The sequence below is a fragment of the Camellia sinensis genome, chromosome 10 (assembly GCF_055761805.1).
Source record: "Camellia sinensis isolate YWXY chromosome 10, ASM5576180v1, whole genome shotgun sequence".
Lineage (NCBI taxonomy): Eukaryota > Viridiplantae > Streptophyta > Magnoliopsida > Ericales > Theaceae > Camellia > Camellia sinensis.
Genome location: NC_138970.1, coordinates 66374963 through 66391394, shown reverse-complemented (window position 1 = coordinate 66391394; position 16432 = coordinate 66374963). Strand labels below are relative to the sequence as shown.

Below are 16432 nucleotides of genomic sequence, written 5' to 3'. Positions count from 1 at the left end.
TCAACTATTACCCACAGCAACACCTGCAGAAACAAATTATATTGTCGTTAAGGTTTGTTCACTTGAAATCTATGATTCAAATCATAACAAATTGAATTTTGATATATTGGACATTACACTCTTTTGTCATTTTCTGTTCGTAAATTATTTATTTTCATAATCAAGTTGTAAACATCATAATTAGTTATGACATCTAAATGTTCTAGCTAAAATCTATCTTGGCATATCAAGAAATTAGAATTAAGCAGCCACACATGAAATTTGCGAAACAAATGTAAGCAAAATGAACATAATTTGAACTGAAAAGATGCCATAAAAGTAATCACCTAGAGACGTATCCACATCAGTGAACGCTGAATTTTGGACGACTTGTGCATCGCAACTATGCAAGTCATTAACATCCTTGCTCAACTGCACTGGAGACGCATCCACATTAGTGACAAAAAGTCGTCTCTTCACAGGGTGGGTCTTACATGGCCTCATATTATTCCTGGGACACTTCGGTGTAAAAGGGGTGGGAGTACCAATTGGATAATAATCATCATATTCCTCAAACAAATTGCTACCCACTTGTCCCGTTTTATGATCGTTTTGGGGGCAAGTTCTCCTTGTGTGGCCGACGACCCTACATTGTCAAGTAAATCACCAATCATTAAAGAGAACAAAAATGCCAAGACTACCTCACAATAACAAAATTAAGACACAAAGCACACTATAATGTATACCTGCAACATTGGCATCGCCTTGGCTTTCGAGGTTTAGCCATGTAGGATCCCCCAGTATTCCCCTTCGTGTTCACTACTTTAGGATCCCCAACCCCAAATGGCGGCAGTGAACTTTTTCCTTCATCAACATTAGTTCCCTTGGCCATGCAAAGCTGCTTCATCCGACATGTCATAGTGAAAAATGCATTCCTAGCCTCTTCAAATCCTTCAGATGTTTGTGAGGCATAGTAACACATTTCAGTAAGAAAAGAGCAAAGAACCCCAAAACATGTCTCCTGTGTAAGAGTGCTAGAGAATTGGGCTTGGCAATGTTGTTCACCAACCTTTCTTGCTTGCTTTGTCCAACGATGCATCACACAACTTGGGGGAATTTCAGTCATGTGTTCACATTTCATCACAGAAATCATGTGGCTACAAGGAAGTCGCAAGAACTCAAACTTTTTGCAACTACATTTCATTATGTTAGTTGCGGGATGGTATGACACTTCCCATGTGGAACCAAATTCAGTGTACTTTGAAAATTTGTATATGCGATGATCGAACTCCTCTTTCCTTCCATCAAAAATCAACAATGCTTCCTCAATTATTTCATTACGGAACATTAAGAACAAACGTCTGGTAAAGATGGTTGCTGCATGTTTCTCTAGAGGCTGAAGTGCTGTGGTAAGACAAGGATCACTGCTGTCAGTTTTTGCCTCGGCATCTACTTCTTTGTTCCATAACCGATAAAGGGCCATGTCAAAACATCTAACAAATTCGAATAGTTTCAGTTTTCGTTTGAGGCGCTCATTGAAAAAAGCATGCATACCCTCACAACGCTGACTGCTCTTCATTCCAGCAAAAAAATAACCACGCAAATATGACTGAGCCCACATGCCTTTGTTGTTGTAGGTGTCTGATACCCACTTGTTATTTTGAAGGCCATATTTTCTAACCATCTTACTCCAAGCTTCCTCAAATACAACCTCATTCGCATCAAGATCCATGAGATGCTTGAAATGTCCCTCGAATCCATCAACTCGAACATTTCGCTTGGCATTTCTGTGCATATGCCAATTACATAGACAATGCTTGGCACTCGGGAAGACTTTTTGTATTGCCTCATGCATGGCCATATCCCCATCTGTCAACACTGACACCGGTCTTTTGTTATCCATGGCCTCTAACAACTTCTGCAAAACCCATGTGTATGTTGCAATTGTCTCATCAACAAGCAAGCTGCATGCAAATATGGTGGTTTCAAAATGGTTATTGACCCCGGCGAAAATAACAAAAGGTTCGTTATATGCATTCGTTTTATAAGTTGTATCGAAGACCAACACGTCACCAAATGCAGCATAGTCTAGGCGAGACCTTGAATCTGCCCAAAACAATTTGTCAAGCCGATTCTCTTGATCCTTGTCATACTTGTAAAAGAAGTAAGGGTCAGCATCAGCTTTTGCACATAAGTAAGCCAAAGCACACTCCACATCACCATCCTTCATTTCTACTTTGCGCTCGGCTTGAATATAATTGTGCAAATCCTTGTGAATAAAGCCCACGTTCGCGAAAGACAAATCCATTATCTGGCTTGTCTTGACACCAACATCGTGCAAAGTCTTTACTTGAGCTTTGTCGGGGATCTTTACAAACCTATGCGACCGAAGAAATGGCACACATGGTGATGTTGCCAATGGATGGTTATGTTCCATGTTAAAGTGAGTGACAATGTATTTGCCTACATCCAGAATGTACCTTATGCGGAAATGAGCATCACAACCAACTCTAGTCAATGCCCTGGCAGCTTTTTTTCGATCAATACGGGCCAAGTGTTGCTTTGCTCTTTGGCCTTGCCTTGAGCATACCCATTTTCTACTAAGAACCTTTGTTGCCTGCATTGTTCGCGTGTCTTTTCTAATGCTAAATCCCACAACTTTAGCATATTGATTATAGAAATCATTGGCATCCTCTTCTGAATTGAATTGCATTTCAAGAACATCATTCTTGGTTAAACTTTGAATAGGGTCATTTGCATGGGAACCTAATTCTTCTTTATTCCCACAAACTTCGTCATCTTCAAGCTTGCGCTCAAATTTGGTACATCCAAAAGGATCCATGATAACTACATCAAAAACAATACGAAAAGAATAACATTATCTTATAAAATGAATGAAAATTCCTAAAATCACATAAGAGAATTTTGTAAAAGAGCAAATAACAGACAAAAACAATAGTAGAATAATGTACATAGATTTAATGACATAGTTATTGAAAACATTCAATAACTTGCCATTAATGACATAGTTATTGAAAATCAAAATAAATAGAGAATGATTCTGTAATCAACAATCAAAATATTGGTTGATCAATAGAAACACAATAAAATAGAAACAAAGAAAAGGAAAAAGCAAATAAATAAAAATATATGGAGACTCATTAAGGCAATTCATTTGGGTTCTTTGGTATTTTTCTTAATTGTCTTGGGTTATTTTTAGGTATTTGGATTGCTCTAAAACACACCTGCACGTATAACGTTATACACTGTCCAACTTATAGCAAATAACTAATCAAACTTATAACTTTATAGCAAAGAATTAATAAAACAAATAAAAATAAAATGAATTTTATTTCGACTATATATAATGTTAGTAATTAGAATTCACAGAATTTTTTTGACTTATCCTCCTTGTACAAGTTAAGATCTATTCTTCAATATCGTGGAACGTCTTTTTTTCTTAAGACTTCAATAAAAGATTATTTTGGAAAACAAGGAATAATTCATTATGAATTAAGACATAAGAAACTTCGGAATTCTGGAATGAATCAATAGAAAAACTGGTTAAAAGGTCATTATCAATACCATTTATCTCAAATTAGATGGTCTAGATTAATAGCAGCAAAATGGAAAAATAGAATCAATCAATGTCGTACAATTCAAAATCAATATTTAAACAAAGAGAATTCATATGAAAAAGACCTATTAATTCATTACAAAAAACAAAACGACTATGAAGTATATTCATTACCAAATCAAAATGAGAATTTTCAAAAATACTGTAGATATAATCTTTCATCTTATAGATCTATTAATTATGAAAATAAGAGGGACCCATATATTTATGGATCACCATTCCAAGTAAATAAGAATCGAGAGAGTTCTTATAATTACAACAAACATAAACATAGGGGCAAATTTTTTGATATACTAGGGGATATCCCTATCAAAAATTATTCAGGAAAAAGTGATATTATGTATATCCCTACCAAGCAAATTACTTTTTTTTAATATAAATGAAAATGGTAGTGAAAATAAAAACATCAATAGAAAGCAAAAGGAGGTTATACCCTCGAATGAAAAAAAAAATTATACACGTGTTCAAATGAAAAGGAGGTTATCTGTCCAAAAATTTATCTATATGTTCAAATGTTATTTATCTGTACACATGTCACGTACTTTTCTAATTACTTGTCTAAATACCACCTAATTATACACGTGTCACCTATTTGTCCCACCTTACCGCTACCAACCATTGTTGCCAGCTACCGCCATCCGCCAACCATTAGCAACTTTTTCAACAACTTTAGGAGTGATAAACGAACCAAACAACTTGAGCTCGACTTATGTTCAGCTCATTAAAAACTCATTCGAGCTCAGTTCGTTAAGTAAATAAGCCAAACTTGAATAGTCAATTGCTTGTTCGGCTCTGTTTGATGAATCTAAAACTACCAAACTACTTCAGGTCGGCTTGAGCAAAAACTCATTTGATATCGACTCGAAAATTTAACGAACCAAAGTTGAACAAATTTTAAAATTCGCTAAAGTTATCAAAGCAAGTTATAACAATCAACTGTTCAGCTCGTTTATTATCCCTAAAGAGGGTTTAAATAGGACTACAACTATTTCTCTTCTCATTTTACATCCCCTCCATACCTTATTCTCTCTACTACTTACAACACAATTTTGGAAGCAATTATTATATATGTAGAATCACTTGAAAATAAAATAAAATAAACACTCTAGAGGATTCATGCTTCGTCTGTGATGGGTGGCTGTAGGCAAAAATCTCAGTATAGAATTTTCAAATGTCTATCAAAATTAATGAATTTACTTGAACCAGACTCTCTTGTGATGTATTTGCCCTAGAGTTCTTTCTTTTCAAACATGTACATTTCTCTAGTCCCTCAAAATTATGTTTATTTTTGTCGTGGGTGGGAAGCAAAAGTATCAGTTCAGAATTTCCAGACATTTACATGTCATTCAACCAATTTGAGTTCAACCAAAAATGAATTCAATCTTTCTCTTGTGACATCATCTCCCTCTAAAAAAAAGACAGTACACCCGCAAATATCCTACTATCAATTAAAATAAACAAACAAAATAAAAGCACACCTGCCAGTGCCCTGCTATCAATTAAAATAAACAAATAAATAAAAAAGACAGCACAAATAAATTCAATAACACACCCACCAATGCCCTGCTATCAATTAAAATAAACAAATAAATAAAAAAGACAGTACAAATAAATAAAATAGCACACCCGCCAGTGCCCTGCTATCAATTAAAATAAACAAATAAATAAAAAAAGACAGCACAAATAAATAACGTAGCACACCCGCCAGTGCCCTGCTATCAATTAAAAGAAACAAATAAATAAAAAAAGACAGCACAAATAAATAAAATAGCACACCCGCCAGTGCCCTGCTATCAATTAAAATAAACAAATAAATAAAAAAAGACAGCACAAATAAATTACGTAGCACACCCGCCAGTGCCCTGCTATCAATTAAAATAAACAAATAAATAAAAAAAGATAGCACAAATAAATAAAATAGCACACCCGCCAGTGCCCTACTATCAATTAAAAGAAACAAATAAATAAAAAAAGACAGCACAGATAAATAAAATAGCACACCCGCCAGTGCCCTGCTATCAATTAAAATAAACAAATAAATGAAAAAATACAGCACAGATAAATAAAATAGCACACCCGCCAGTGCCCTGCTATCAATTAAAAGAAACAAATAAATAAAAAAAGACAGCACAAATAAATAAAATAGCACACCCGCCAGTGCCCTGCTATCAATTAAAATAAACAAATAAATAAAAAAAGACAGCACAAATAAATAAAATAGCACACCCGCCAGTGCCCTACTATTAATTAAAAGCAAATAAATTAAAAAACACACCTGCTAATGCAACCGCTAGAGACGAAGGGATGGAGGAGGTATAGCTTTACTTCTACGTTAAGATGGAGAAATTGAGGACCTATAACAAACAAAAACATAACATTGAAATAGAGTTAGTAAAGAAGACAATACGTAAGGAAATTAATGATTGTGGGGAGAAAAGAAAGAATCTATGTACGAAAAATATTATTTTGTACATCTTTTGACATTAACAAACTGCATAAACAATAACTAAGATGAAAGTCTACTACCTTTGTGTAGCAACCCTCACCTTACTCTTGTCATACTTACATACATTCATGCATGATCTGTCTTGATATGTTGTTTGAAAGTTTTGCCTTGCCTTGTTTTGCTTAAGTGTTGCTTGCATGATTTTGTTCCTTGCTTGGTGTGTAGCCGAGGTCATCTTGAGCTTAGTTCACATCTGAACCTTTGTATTTAGAACTACTTTGGAACCCCTTGGTCGACCCCCATCTTCACCCCGGGCATGTTTGTCGAGATGTTTTGCACTTAGTAATCCTTGTCCTTGGGCAGGTATGGCCTAGACCGAGGTGTGACACACCCCGGCCAAGGTGTGGCACAGCTTAGTCAAGTGTCGTCCTCCCTAGCCGATGTCTTTGTTACCCTGTTGCCGAGCTTTTACCTTAGCCGATGTCATTACTTGCCAATGTGTCTTGCCTTAGCTTGCTGTGTACGCTTTGTCATACACTTGTCTTATCAATCAATCACCTTTTGAGTTGAACCAACCCCATAGCACCATGTGTCCGAGCTGAAGGTTAAGACAGCCGGCAGACCTAGAAACAAATCATTTTGTCTCAAGTCTTTGCCTTTAGAGAGAGAAGCTCTAGAGGAAGGAGGAGAAGTTCTTGAGTGAGAATAGATCTTCCAAGCTTGATCTTCGAGGTTTGAACCGTTGGATTCGAGTTTTGAGGTTAGAATCTTAATCTACTTTGGTTGTTGTTATTGATCATCTAGCTGCATTGCATGATCGGATCTGTTCTGCATGTCATGCATCGATTTGAAGTTGGTTTTGGAAGAGAAAAATAGTATTCATATGTTCTTGAAGAAAAGTCTCGTTTTGATCCGAAAGTTTGGAACCAGAACCATGTTTTTGTGTTTGTTCTTGCATGACCTTCTTGTATGGGTACCCAGGTCCATGTTTTGAACTCATGGCATGAAATCTCTGATTTTTATAACAAGTTATGATCTTTGCATTCGTCTTCTTCATGATCATGTTCTTCAAAGGGAAACCCAAGTTTTCCCGACTTTGCTTTTGAATGAGGCCATCGGGACCACACCTCGGCAAGGAGGTGTAGGACCTCGGCAAAGACTTGGTTGGTACCCAGTGTGTTTCCATGAGACGGAAGCAGTGTCTAAACTCCCAGCATGTTTTGCTTCGTTATTGACTTGGATTTGGTAAGAATGCCGAGATCATTTGCATGAATAAAGCTTGTTTTGAGAATGTGATTGTCTTGTGATTGTAGGACCTTGATCTTTGCTTTGAGCCTACACCTAAAGGACTAGGTGAGTGGTGTTTTTAATAAAGCTATGTTATATTGTTTTGATAAATCTTGCTCTGCTTTGTTTTGACGAAAGTATTTGTTAAGCATGAATGAATAGCCCTGTTTTGAAGTATAAGCCTTGTTTTGATGTCGTTCTTGAGAAGTCCCTTGTGCTGGAGGACTCTAAACTTTCGCAGCACTAAGTATAAAAGGATACGGTCCTTTCTTGGAAAGACTATCATGTTAAAGCGGGCTACGGGCCTAAGTAACACAAGACTATCGTGTTAAAGCAGGCTACGGGCCTAAGTAACACAAGACCATCATGTTAAAAAGAGCTACAGGCTTAAGTAACACAAGTCCCTTGTGCTGGAGGACTATAAACTTTCGTAGTACCTGTGACTAATCGATTACGGATCGTGCAGTCTTTGTTTTGCCACTGACGGTTTACCGCGTGGGTTTGTTTGTTTGGAAAACTTGATCTGTGTTTTGCCGATGCCAGTAAGCATCCCTTGAGACTTGTAAGACTTGATAGGTGAATACGGTTCATCCCTTGTTATGATAAGGTTTTGAAGTGTTTTGCCGATGTCAGTAAGCATCCCTTGAGACTTGTAAGACTTGATAGATGAATACGGTTCATCCCTTGTTTTGATAAAGTTTTGACGTGTTTTGGTTCTGTAAGGACCTCGGCTAAATTCGTATGGTTTTGGCATGTTTTGTTTTGAAAGACTTCGGCTATATTCATGCAAAAACCTTTATTATTTGCACCATTCACTGAGTATCCAAGCTCACCCCTCTCTATATATATGTAGGTGATGAGCAGGACGGCGGCGACGCCTAGATGTGTTTTTGAAAGACTGTTTTGGATCCTTGATTTTTGTCGGCTTTGTTTTGTATTCACGTCGGCGATATCATTTCTTTTACGTCGGCAAATCTTGAAAATCATGCTTCTTGGCTTGTATTCATTGTATTTTGTATATGTCGGCTCGAGAAGCCTTTTGATCAAGATGTAATACGTATTTTGCTTTGTTGTATTCAAGTTGTAAAGATGTATGCCATTTCATTGGACTTATGCACTACTCTTATGGACCACTAGTATTTTGATTTATTGCTTCCACATTTGTGAGCCCCGCATACTATACTCTGATTGTGTTAAGTTTTTGAAAGTTGGCTTTCGGTAATCTCGGATTACTGGCCATCACGGCACCAAACTACTAGGGGCGGTTTGGGGTCGTGACAGAATGGTATCAGAGCACAAGTTCCTCAGTATACGTTATTCACACACTTTGAGTCCTAAAGAGCATAGGATTTCCCTTAGAAAGATGTTAGGATTTACATCATGGTACTTGCTATTTGAACGAGGTGTGCATTGTCTTGACATACCTATTTGTTACTTGCCTACGTGGTTATTTGTGTATTTGTTTTAAAGTCACACTTTGCATGCTCATAGCATCATGAGGAGAGGTAGACCTCCAATTGGCCGGGATCAGGCCGAAGATAGATTGGACAGACTGGAAAGATTAGTGGAAGGTTTGGCCCGCAAGTTGAGGCAAACAAGACAGCAATACGCTAGTGCTACGTCGACTCAGGCCGAGCAGACCAACGGCTGAAATGTAGTTCCGCCTCCACCTCCACCAGTGCCGCAAGTTCCCCCGCAGCCAGCCTTATATGGGGATGGCACGATAGCTTTGATCAGGGAGTTCAAGAAGATGAAACCACCGAGATTCTCTGGGGGTATAGAGCCAATGAAGGCTGAGGCGTGGGTTTTAGAAATGGAAAAGTTGTTTGAGATCTTTCCGAGCACCGACGCTCAGAAGGTGACGTTGGCAGCATTCACCTTAGATGATAACGCTCGCAGATGGTGGATGATGGTTCGAGAAAGCAATCCAGATCTGACCTGGACCCGATTCTTAGAGTTGTTCTACAACAAACACTTTCCCCTAAGTGTTCGAAACCGCAAGGCTACCGAATTCCAGACTTTGACGTAAGGCAACCGAACAGTGGCGGAATACGATCGCGCTTTTACTGAGTTGGCGAGGTTTGCACCTCACATGGCCAACGATGAATACATGAAGGCCAGGAAGTTCGAGAGTGGGCTTCGCGGACCGATTCAAGACCGGGTTAACTTGCACAATATGCCGACTTACGCCGAAGTATCGGACAAAGCCATTCCGGGCGAAGCTAACCTAAATCGATACCAGAGCTCGGGGGAGAACCAGCGAAAGAGACAGAACTATGACAATCGCCGAGCACAGCAGGGCACCAAGAAGAAGATGAATATGGGCAGTGCTGGTAACCTAAGGTGAGAAGGTAGTGCTAAGCCGACGTGTTCGGATTGTGGGAAGCAACATTTTGGGGTCTGTCGTCGGACATCTGGAGCTTGTTATGAATGTGGCGAAATGGGTCATTATGTGAAAGATTGCCCTAAGACAAAGGCAGATAACAACAAGAAAGGTGAGAACACCTCGGGTTCCGTCCAGAAGGGTAATGTTGGAAAAGGGCAGATGAGACAGGATAGAGTATTTGCGCTAGTACCAGGGGACACTCAGAATGCTGAGACAGTGGTGTCAGGTATACTCCTAATTTGCTCCCAAAATGCCTATGTGTTGATTGATTCGGGTTCTACGCATTCTTTTGTGTCTGCTAAATTTGCCGAGAAAATTGATAGAGAACTAGAGCCCCTTGATTATGTGTTATCTATGTCTACTCCATCTGGGAGATCTATGATTGTTGCATCCATCTATAGAGCATGTGTTGTTGTGATTGAGAATGTTGAATTGTTAGTAGATTTAATGCCTCTGGACATAACTCATTTTGACGTTATACTGGGAATGGATTGGTTAGTCGCGAATCATGCATCTATTAACTGTGTTTCGAAAAGTGTCACACTGAGACCCCCGAACCTAGCCGAGGTTATTTTCTAGGGTAAAGGGATAGTACCCCCACCTTACTTGATTTCGTCCATTAAAGCCTATAAGTTAATTCAAAAAGGGTGTCGAGGCTACTTATGTAGTATACTGAGTGATCAGAATGGAAATGTTAATTTAGCCGACATCCCAGTTGTTAGTGAATTCCCCGACGTCTTCCCAAACGAATTGCCTGGCCACTTAGCCGATAGAGGGATAGAGTTTACTGTTGATATCATGCCGGGAACCCAGCCGATCTCCAAAACACCCTACAGGATGGCCCCAGCTGAACTTAGAGAATTGAAACTGCAATTACAAGAATTGTTGGATAAGGGATTTATTAGACCGAGCACTTCACCATGGGGAGCCCCTGTTTTATTTGTTAAGAAAAAGGATGGCACACTCCGTCTTTGTATCGATTACAGAGAACTTAATAAGGTCACCATTAAGAACAAGTACCCATTACCTAGGATTGATGATTTGCTTGATCAATTACAAGGAGCACGAGTCGTTTCTAAGATTGACCTTAGGTCTGGTTACCACCAGCTTAAAGTTAAAGCCGAAGACGTTGAGAAGACTGCTTTTCGGACAAGATATGGCCACTACGAGTTTTTAGTAATGCCTTTTGGGGTGACCAATGCCCCTGCTGCATTTATGGATTTAATGAACAGAGTCTTCAAACCATATTTAGATGAGTTTGTAGTTGTCTTCATTGATGATATATTGATCTATTCCAAGAGTAAAGCTGAACATGAAAATCATTTGAGACTTGCCTTACAGATTTTGAGAGACCGGAAATTGTATGCTAAGTTTAACAAGTGTGAGTTTTGGCTTCCTACTATCTCATTCTTGGGTCATGTGATTAATGAAGAGGGTATCTCGGTTGATCCTAGCAAAATTGAAGCCGTAGTAAATTGGCCGAGGCCGACTAATGTGTCCGAGATTCGTAGTTTTCTGGGTTTGGCAGGTTATTACAGGAAGTTTGTGAAGGATTTCTCTAGGATTGCAATTCCATTGACGCAATTGATTAAGAAGCGAACACTGTATGAATGGACTAAAGATCGGGAGTCAGCTTTCCAGGAACTGAAGACGAGGTTAGTTACGGCACCAGTACTCGTACTTCCATCAGGTAACGAAGAGTTTCATATCTATAGCGATGCTTCACATAAGGGCTTGGGTTGTGTGTTAATGCAAGGGGGTAAGGTTATAGCTTATGCATCTCGTCAGTTGAAGCCCCATGAGAAGAACTATCCTATCCATGATTTAGAACTAGCGGCAGTGGTATTTGCTTTGAAGATTTGGCATCACTATTTGTATGGATCTTCTTGTCAGGTTTTTACAGATCATAAGAGTTTAAAGTACCTGTTCACTCAGAAGGAATTGAATTTAAGACAGAGAAGGTGGCTTGAGTTGTTGAGAGACTATGATATGCAAATTCAATATCACCCAAGTAAAGCTAACAGCGTGGCCGACGCTTTGAGCAGGAAGTCAGATGGAAATTTGGCGTGTTTGACCATGATAGCAGTGGAGCCGACTATTGTTGATGAGGTAAAGACAAGACAGATGGAGGATAAATTCTTCAAGAAAATAGCCGAGGAGATTGTCATAAAGCCGAGATCAGGATACACCATCGAAAATCAAGTGCTCAAGTTTGAAGGAAGGTTATGCGTGGCCGACATCCCAGAGTTAAAAAGGAAGATCTTGCAAGAAGCCCACAACTCCAAATTTGCCGTCCATCCAGGAAGCACCAAGATGTATCAAGATGTGAAGCGGACCTTCTGGTGGCCAAATATGAAAAGAGAAATAGCTGAGTTCGTATTGCAGTGTCTGTGTTGTCAGCAAGTGAAGGCAGAACACCAAAGACCAGCAGGACTTCTACAACCCTTGTCAATTCCTGAGTGGAAATGGGAACACATCTCCATGGATTTTGTGGTGGGTTTGCCGAGGACGCAAAGAGGTATGGATTCAATTTGGGTTATCGTTGACAAGTTAACTAAGTCAGCACACTTCTTGCCAATTAAAACTACGTTCAATGACGACCGACTTGCCGAACTGTATATGAATGAGATTATTAGACTTCACGGTGTGCCGGTGTCTATTGTATCAGATCGAGATTCGAAGTTCGTTTCTAGATTTTGGCAGAGCCTGCAAAGAGCCTTGGGGACTGAGTTGAAGTTTAGCACAGCCTTTCATCCCCAGACTGATGGGCAAACAGAGAGAACCATTCAGACACTTGAGGACATGCTCAGAATGTGTGTATTGGATTTCAAAGGAAGTTGGGAATCGCATCTGCCATTAGTAGAATTCACATACAACAACAGTTATCAAGCCAGCATTAGAATGGCGCCGTACGAAGCCTTGTATGGAAGGGAGTGCAGTTCGCCGATATGTTGGACTGAGGTGGGAGATACAGCTTTGATTGGCCCCGAGTTAGTTCGAGGAACGACCGAAAAGATTAAGCTCATTCAGCAGAGGATTAGAACTGCACAGAGTCGACAGAAGAGTTATGCCGACCAGAGGAGAAGGGAGCTAGAATTCGAGGTTGGCGATCATGTATTTTTGAGGATCTCGTCGATGACAGGAGTTTCAAGATTTGGAAAGAAAGGTAAATTAGCACCCCGATATATTGGACCATTTGAAATTCTTGAAAGAATTAACCTCGTTGCCTACAGACTTGCTCTGCCGCCAGATTTAAGCTAAGTCCACAATGTGTTTCATGTTTCGATGTTGAGGAAGTACATCCGAGATCCACTACACATAATTGATCATTCTGGGATTTCGGTTAATGAGGATTTGGGCTACGAGGAGAAGCCAATGAGGATTATTGACAGGCAAGTGAGACAGTTGAGAAACAAATCGATACCAATGGTAAAGGTCGAATGGAAGGAGCATTACGGCACAGAAGCCACGTGGGAAAAGGAAGAGGATGTGAGAATCCGTTATCCGGAGTTGTTTATAGAGTAAGGTAATTTAAGTTTGGGGACCAAACTTCTTTAAGGGGGGTAGACTGTAGCAACCCTCACCTTACTCTTGTCATACTTGTATACATTCATGCATGATCTGTCTTGATATGTTATTTGAAAGTTTTGCCTTGCCTTGTTTTGCTTAAGTGTTGCTTGCATGATTTTGTTCCTTGCTTGGTGTGTAGCCGAGGTCATCTTGAGCTTAGTTCACATCTGAACCTTTGTATTTAGAACTGTTTTGGAACCCCTTGGTCGACCCCCATCTTCACCCCGGGCATGTTTGTCGAGATGTTTTGCACTTAGTAATCCTTGTCCTTGGGCAGGTATGGCCTAGACCGAGGTGTGGCACACCCCAGCCAAGGTGTGGCACAGCTTAGTCAAGTGTCGTCCTCCCTAGCCGATGTCTTTGTTACCCTGTTGCCGAGCTTTTACCTTAGCCGATGTCATTACTTGCCGATGTGTCTTGCCTTAGCTTGCTGTGTACGCTTTGTCATAGACTTGTCTTATCAATCAATCACCTTTTGAGTTGAACCAACTCGATAGCGCCACGTGTCCGAGCTGAAGGCTAAGACAGCCGGCAGACCTAGAAACAAATCATTTTGTCTCAAATCTTTGCCTTTAGAGAGAGAAGCTCTAGAGGAAGGAGTATTCTTCCAAGCTTGATCTTCGAGGTTTGAACCGTTGGATTCGAGTTTTGAGGTTAGAATCTTAATCTACTTTGGTTGTCGTTATTGATCATCTAGCTGCATTGCATGATCGGATCTGTTTTGCATGTCATGCATCGATTTGAAGTTGGTTTTGGAAGAGAAAAATAGTATTCATATGTTCTTGAAGAAAAGTCTCGTTTTGATCCGAAAGTTTGGAACCAGAACCATGTTTTTGTGTTTGTTCTTGCATGACCTTCTTGTATGGGTACCCAGGTCCATGTTTTGAACTCATGGCATGAAATCTCTGATTTTTGTAACAAGTTATGATCTTTGCATTCGTCTTCTTCATGATCATGTTCTTCAAAGGGAAACCCAGGTTTTCCCGACTTTACTTTTGAATGAGGCCATCGGGACCACACCTCGGCAAGGAGGTGTAGGACCTCGGCAAAGACCTGGTTGGTACCCAGTGTGTTTCCATGAGACGGAAGCAGTGTCTAAACTCCCAGCATGTTTTGCTTCATTATTGACTTGGATTTGGTAAGAATGCCGATATCATTTGCATGAATAAAGCTTGTTTTGAGAATGTGATTGCCTTGTGATTGTAGGACCTTGATCTTTGCTTTGAGCCTACACCTAAAGGACTAGGTGAGTGGTGTTTTTAATAAAGCTATGTTATATTGTTTTGATAAATCTTGCTCTGCTTTGTTTTGACGAAAGTATTTGTTAAGCATGAATGAATAGCCCTATTTTGAAGTATAAGCCTTGTTTTGATGTCGTTCTTGAGAAGTCCCTTGTGCTGGAGGACTCTAAACTTTCACAGCACTAAGTATAAAAAGATACGGTCCTTTCTTGGAAAGACTATCGTGTTAAAGCGGGCTACGGGCCTAAGTAACACAAGACTATCGTGTTAAAGCGGGCTACGGGCCTAAGTAACGCAAGACCATCGTGTTAAAAAGAGCTATGGGCTTAAGTAACACAAGTCCCTTGTGCTGGAGGACTATAAACTTTCGCAGTACCTGTGACTAATCGATTACGGATCGTGCAGTCTTTGTTTTACCACTGACGGTTTACCGCATGGGTTTGTTTGTTCGGAAAACTTGATCTGTGTTTTGCCGATGCCAGTAAGCATCCCTTGAGACTTGTAAGACTTGATAGATGAATATGGTTCATCCCTTGTTTTGATAAGGTTTTGAAGTGTTTTGCCGATGTCGGTAAGTATCCCTTGAGACTTGTAAGACTTGATAGATGAATACGGTTCATCCTTTGTTTTGATAAAGTTTTGACGTGTTTTGGTTCTGTAAGGACCTCGGCTAAATTCGTATGGTTTTGGCATGTTTTGTTTTGAAAGACTTCGGCTATATTCATGCAAAAACCTTTATTATTTGCACCATTCATTAAGTATCCAAGCTCACCCCTCTCTATATATATGTAGGTGATGAGCAGGATGGCGGCGACGCCTAGATGTGTTTTTGAAAGACTGTTTTGGATCCTTGATTTTTGTCGGCTTTGTTTTGTATTCACGTCGGCGATATCATTTCTTTTACGTCGGCAAATCTTGAAAATCATGCTTCTTGGCTTGTATTCACTGTATTTTGTATATGTCGGCTCGAGAAGCCTTTTGATCAAGATATAATACGTATTTTGCTTTGTTCTATTCAAATTGTAAAGATGTATGCCATTTCATTGGACTTATGCACTGCTCTTATGGACCACTTATATTTTGATTTATTGCTTCCGCATTTGTGAGCCCCGCATACTATACTCTGATTGTGTTAAGTTTTTGAAAGTTGGCTTTCGGTAATCTTGGATTACTGGCCATCACGGCACCAAACTACTAGGGGCGGTTTGGGGTCGTGACACTTTGTTCAAAGTCTTAATAACCATTACATAAATAAACACTTAAACAAATGTACCACAACCAACCGTTTGACCACTTCAACAAAAAATTAAATAAAAATATATACAAAAAAAATTAAATAAACAAATGTTCTTATAATTACATTCAACACACATTTTCCCTTTCCCTTTCCCTTTCCCTTTCCCTTTCCATTTCCAAATCCCTAGCTAAATCTATGATCCAAACATAACATTAAGGAAATATGATGGTTTCAACGTTATAGAAAGCAAAGCACATTCAAATAATTTTCTTCTTCTTTTGTGCTAGCTTATTATTTTCCAAAAAAATTCAAAATATAATAAAAATGTGGGAGTGGATTTTCCAAATGATTTGAGCCAACATCAATTAATATGTTATAGTTACATGAAGTTATATATCATAAAGTGAGTAATTATAAATGACAACAACTATGGCTTTGGTTATAATTCTTGCTTAGCATAAATTATTTATACGTAGAAAAGTTCCTAGAATTTGAATGTTTGGTATAGATTTAACTTGATATGATGTGGACCACACCCTATATCAATGAAGATCATTGATGATGCTAGTAATGATAGCTATTAGGACATATTGGTAGTTTACCCTTTTATTTGTTGTTGGATTCAATGTGATGATAATGAAAGCATTTT

The 16432-nt window shown here is 39.2% G+C and overlaps 1 protein-coding gene across 1 annotated transcript; it reads right to left on the bottom strand.

Moving 5' to 3' along the window:
- Positions 1–2602, bottom strand: LOC114287617 (protein FAR1-RELATED SEQUENCE 5-like). The gene is made up of 3 exons (XM_082890134.1): positions 726–2602; positions 327–625; positions 1–23 (listed from the first exon to the last, which is right to left on the bottom strand). The coding sequence occupies exons 1-3, from the start codon at positions 2600–2602 to the stop codon at positions 1–3; spliced, it is 2199 nt and encodes a 732-aa protein (XP_082746260.1).
- Between the last annotated feature and the right edge of the window lie 13830 nt (positions 2603–16432).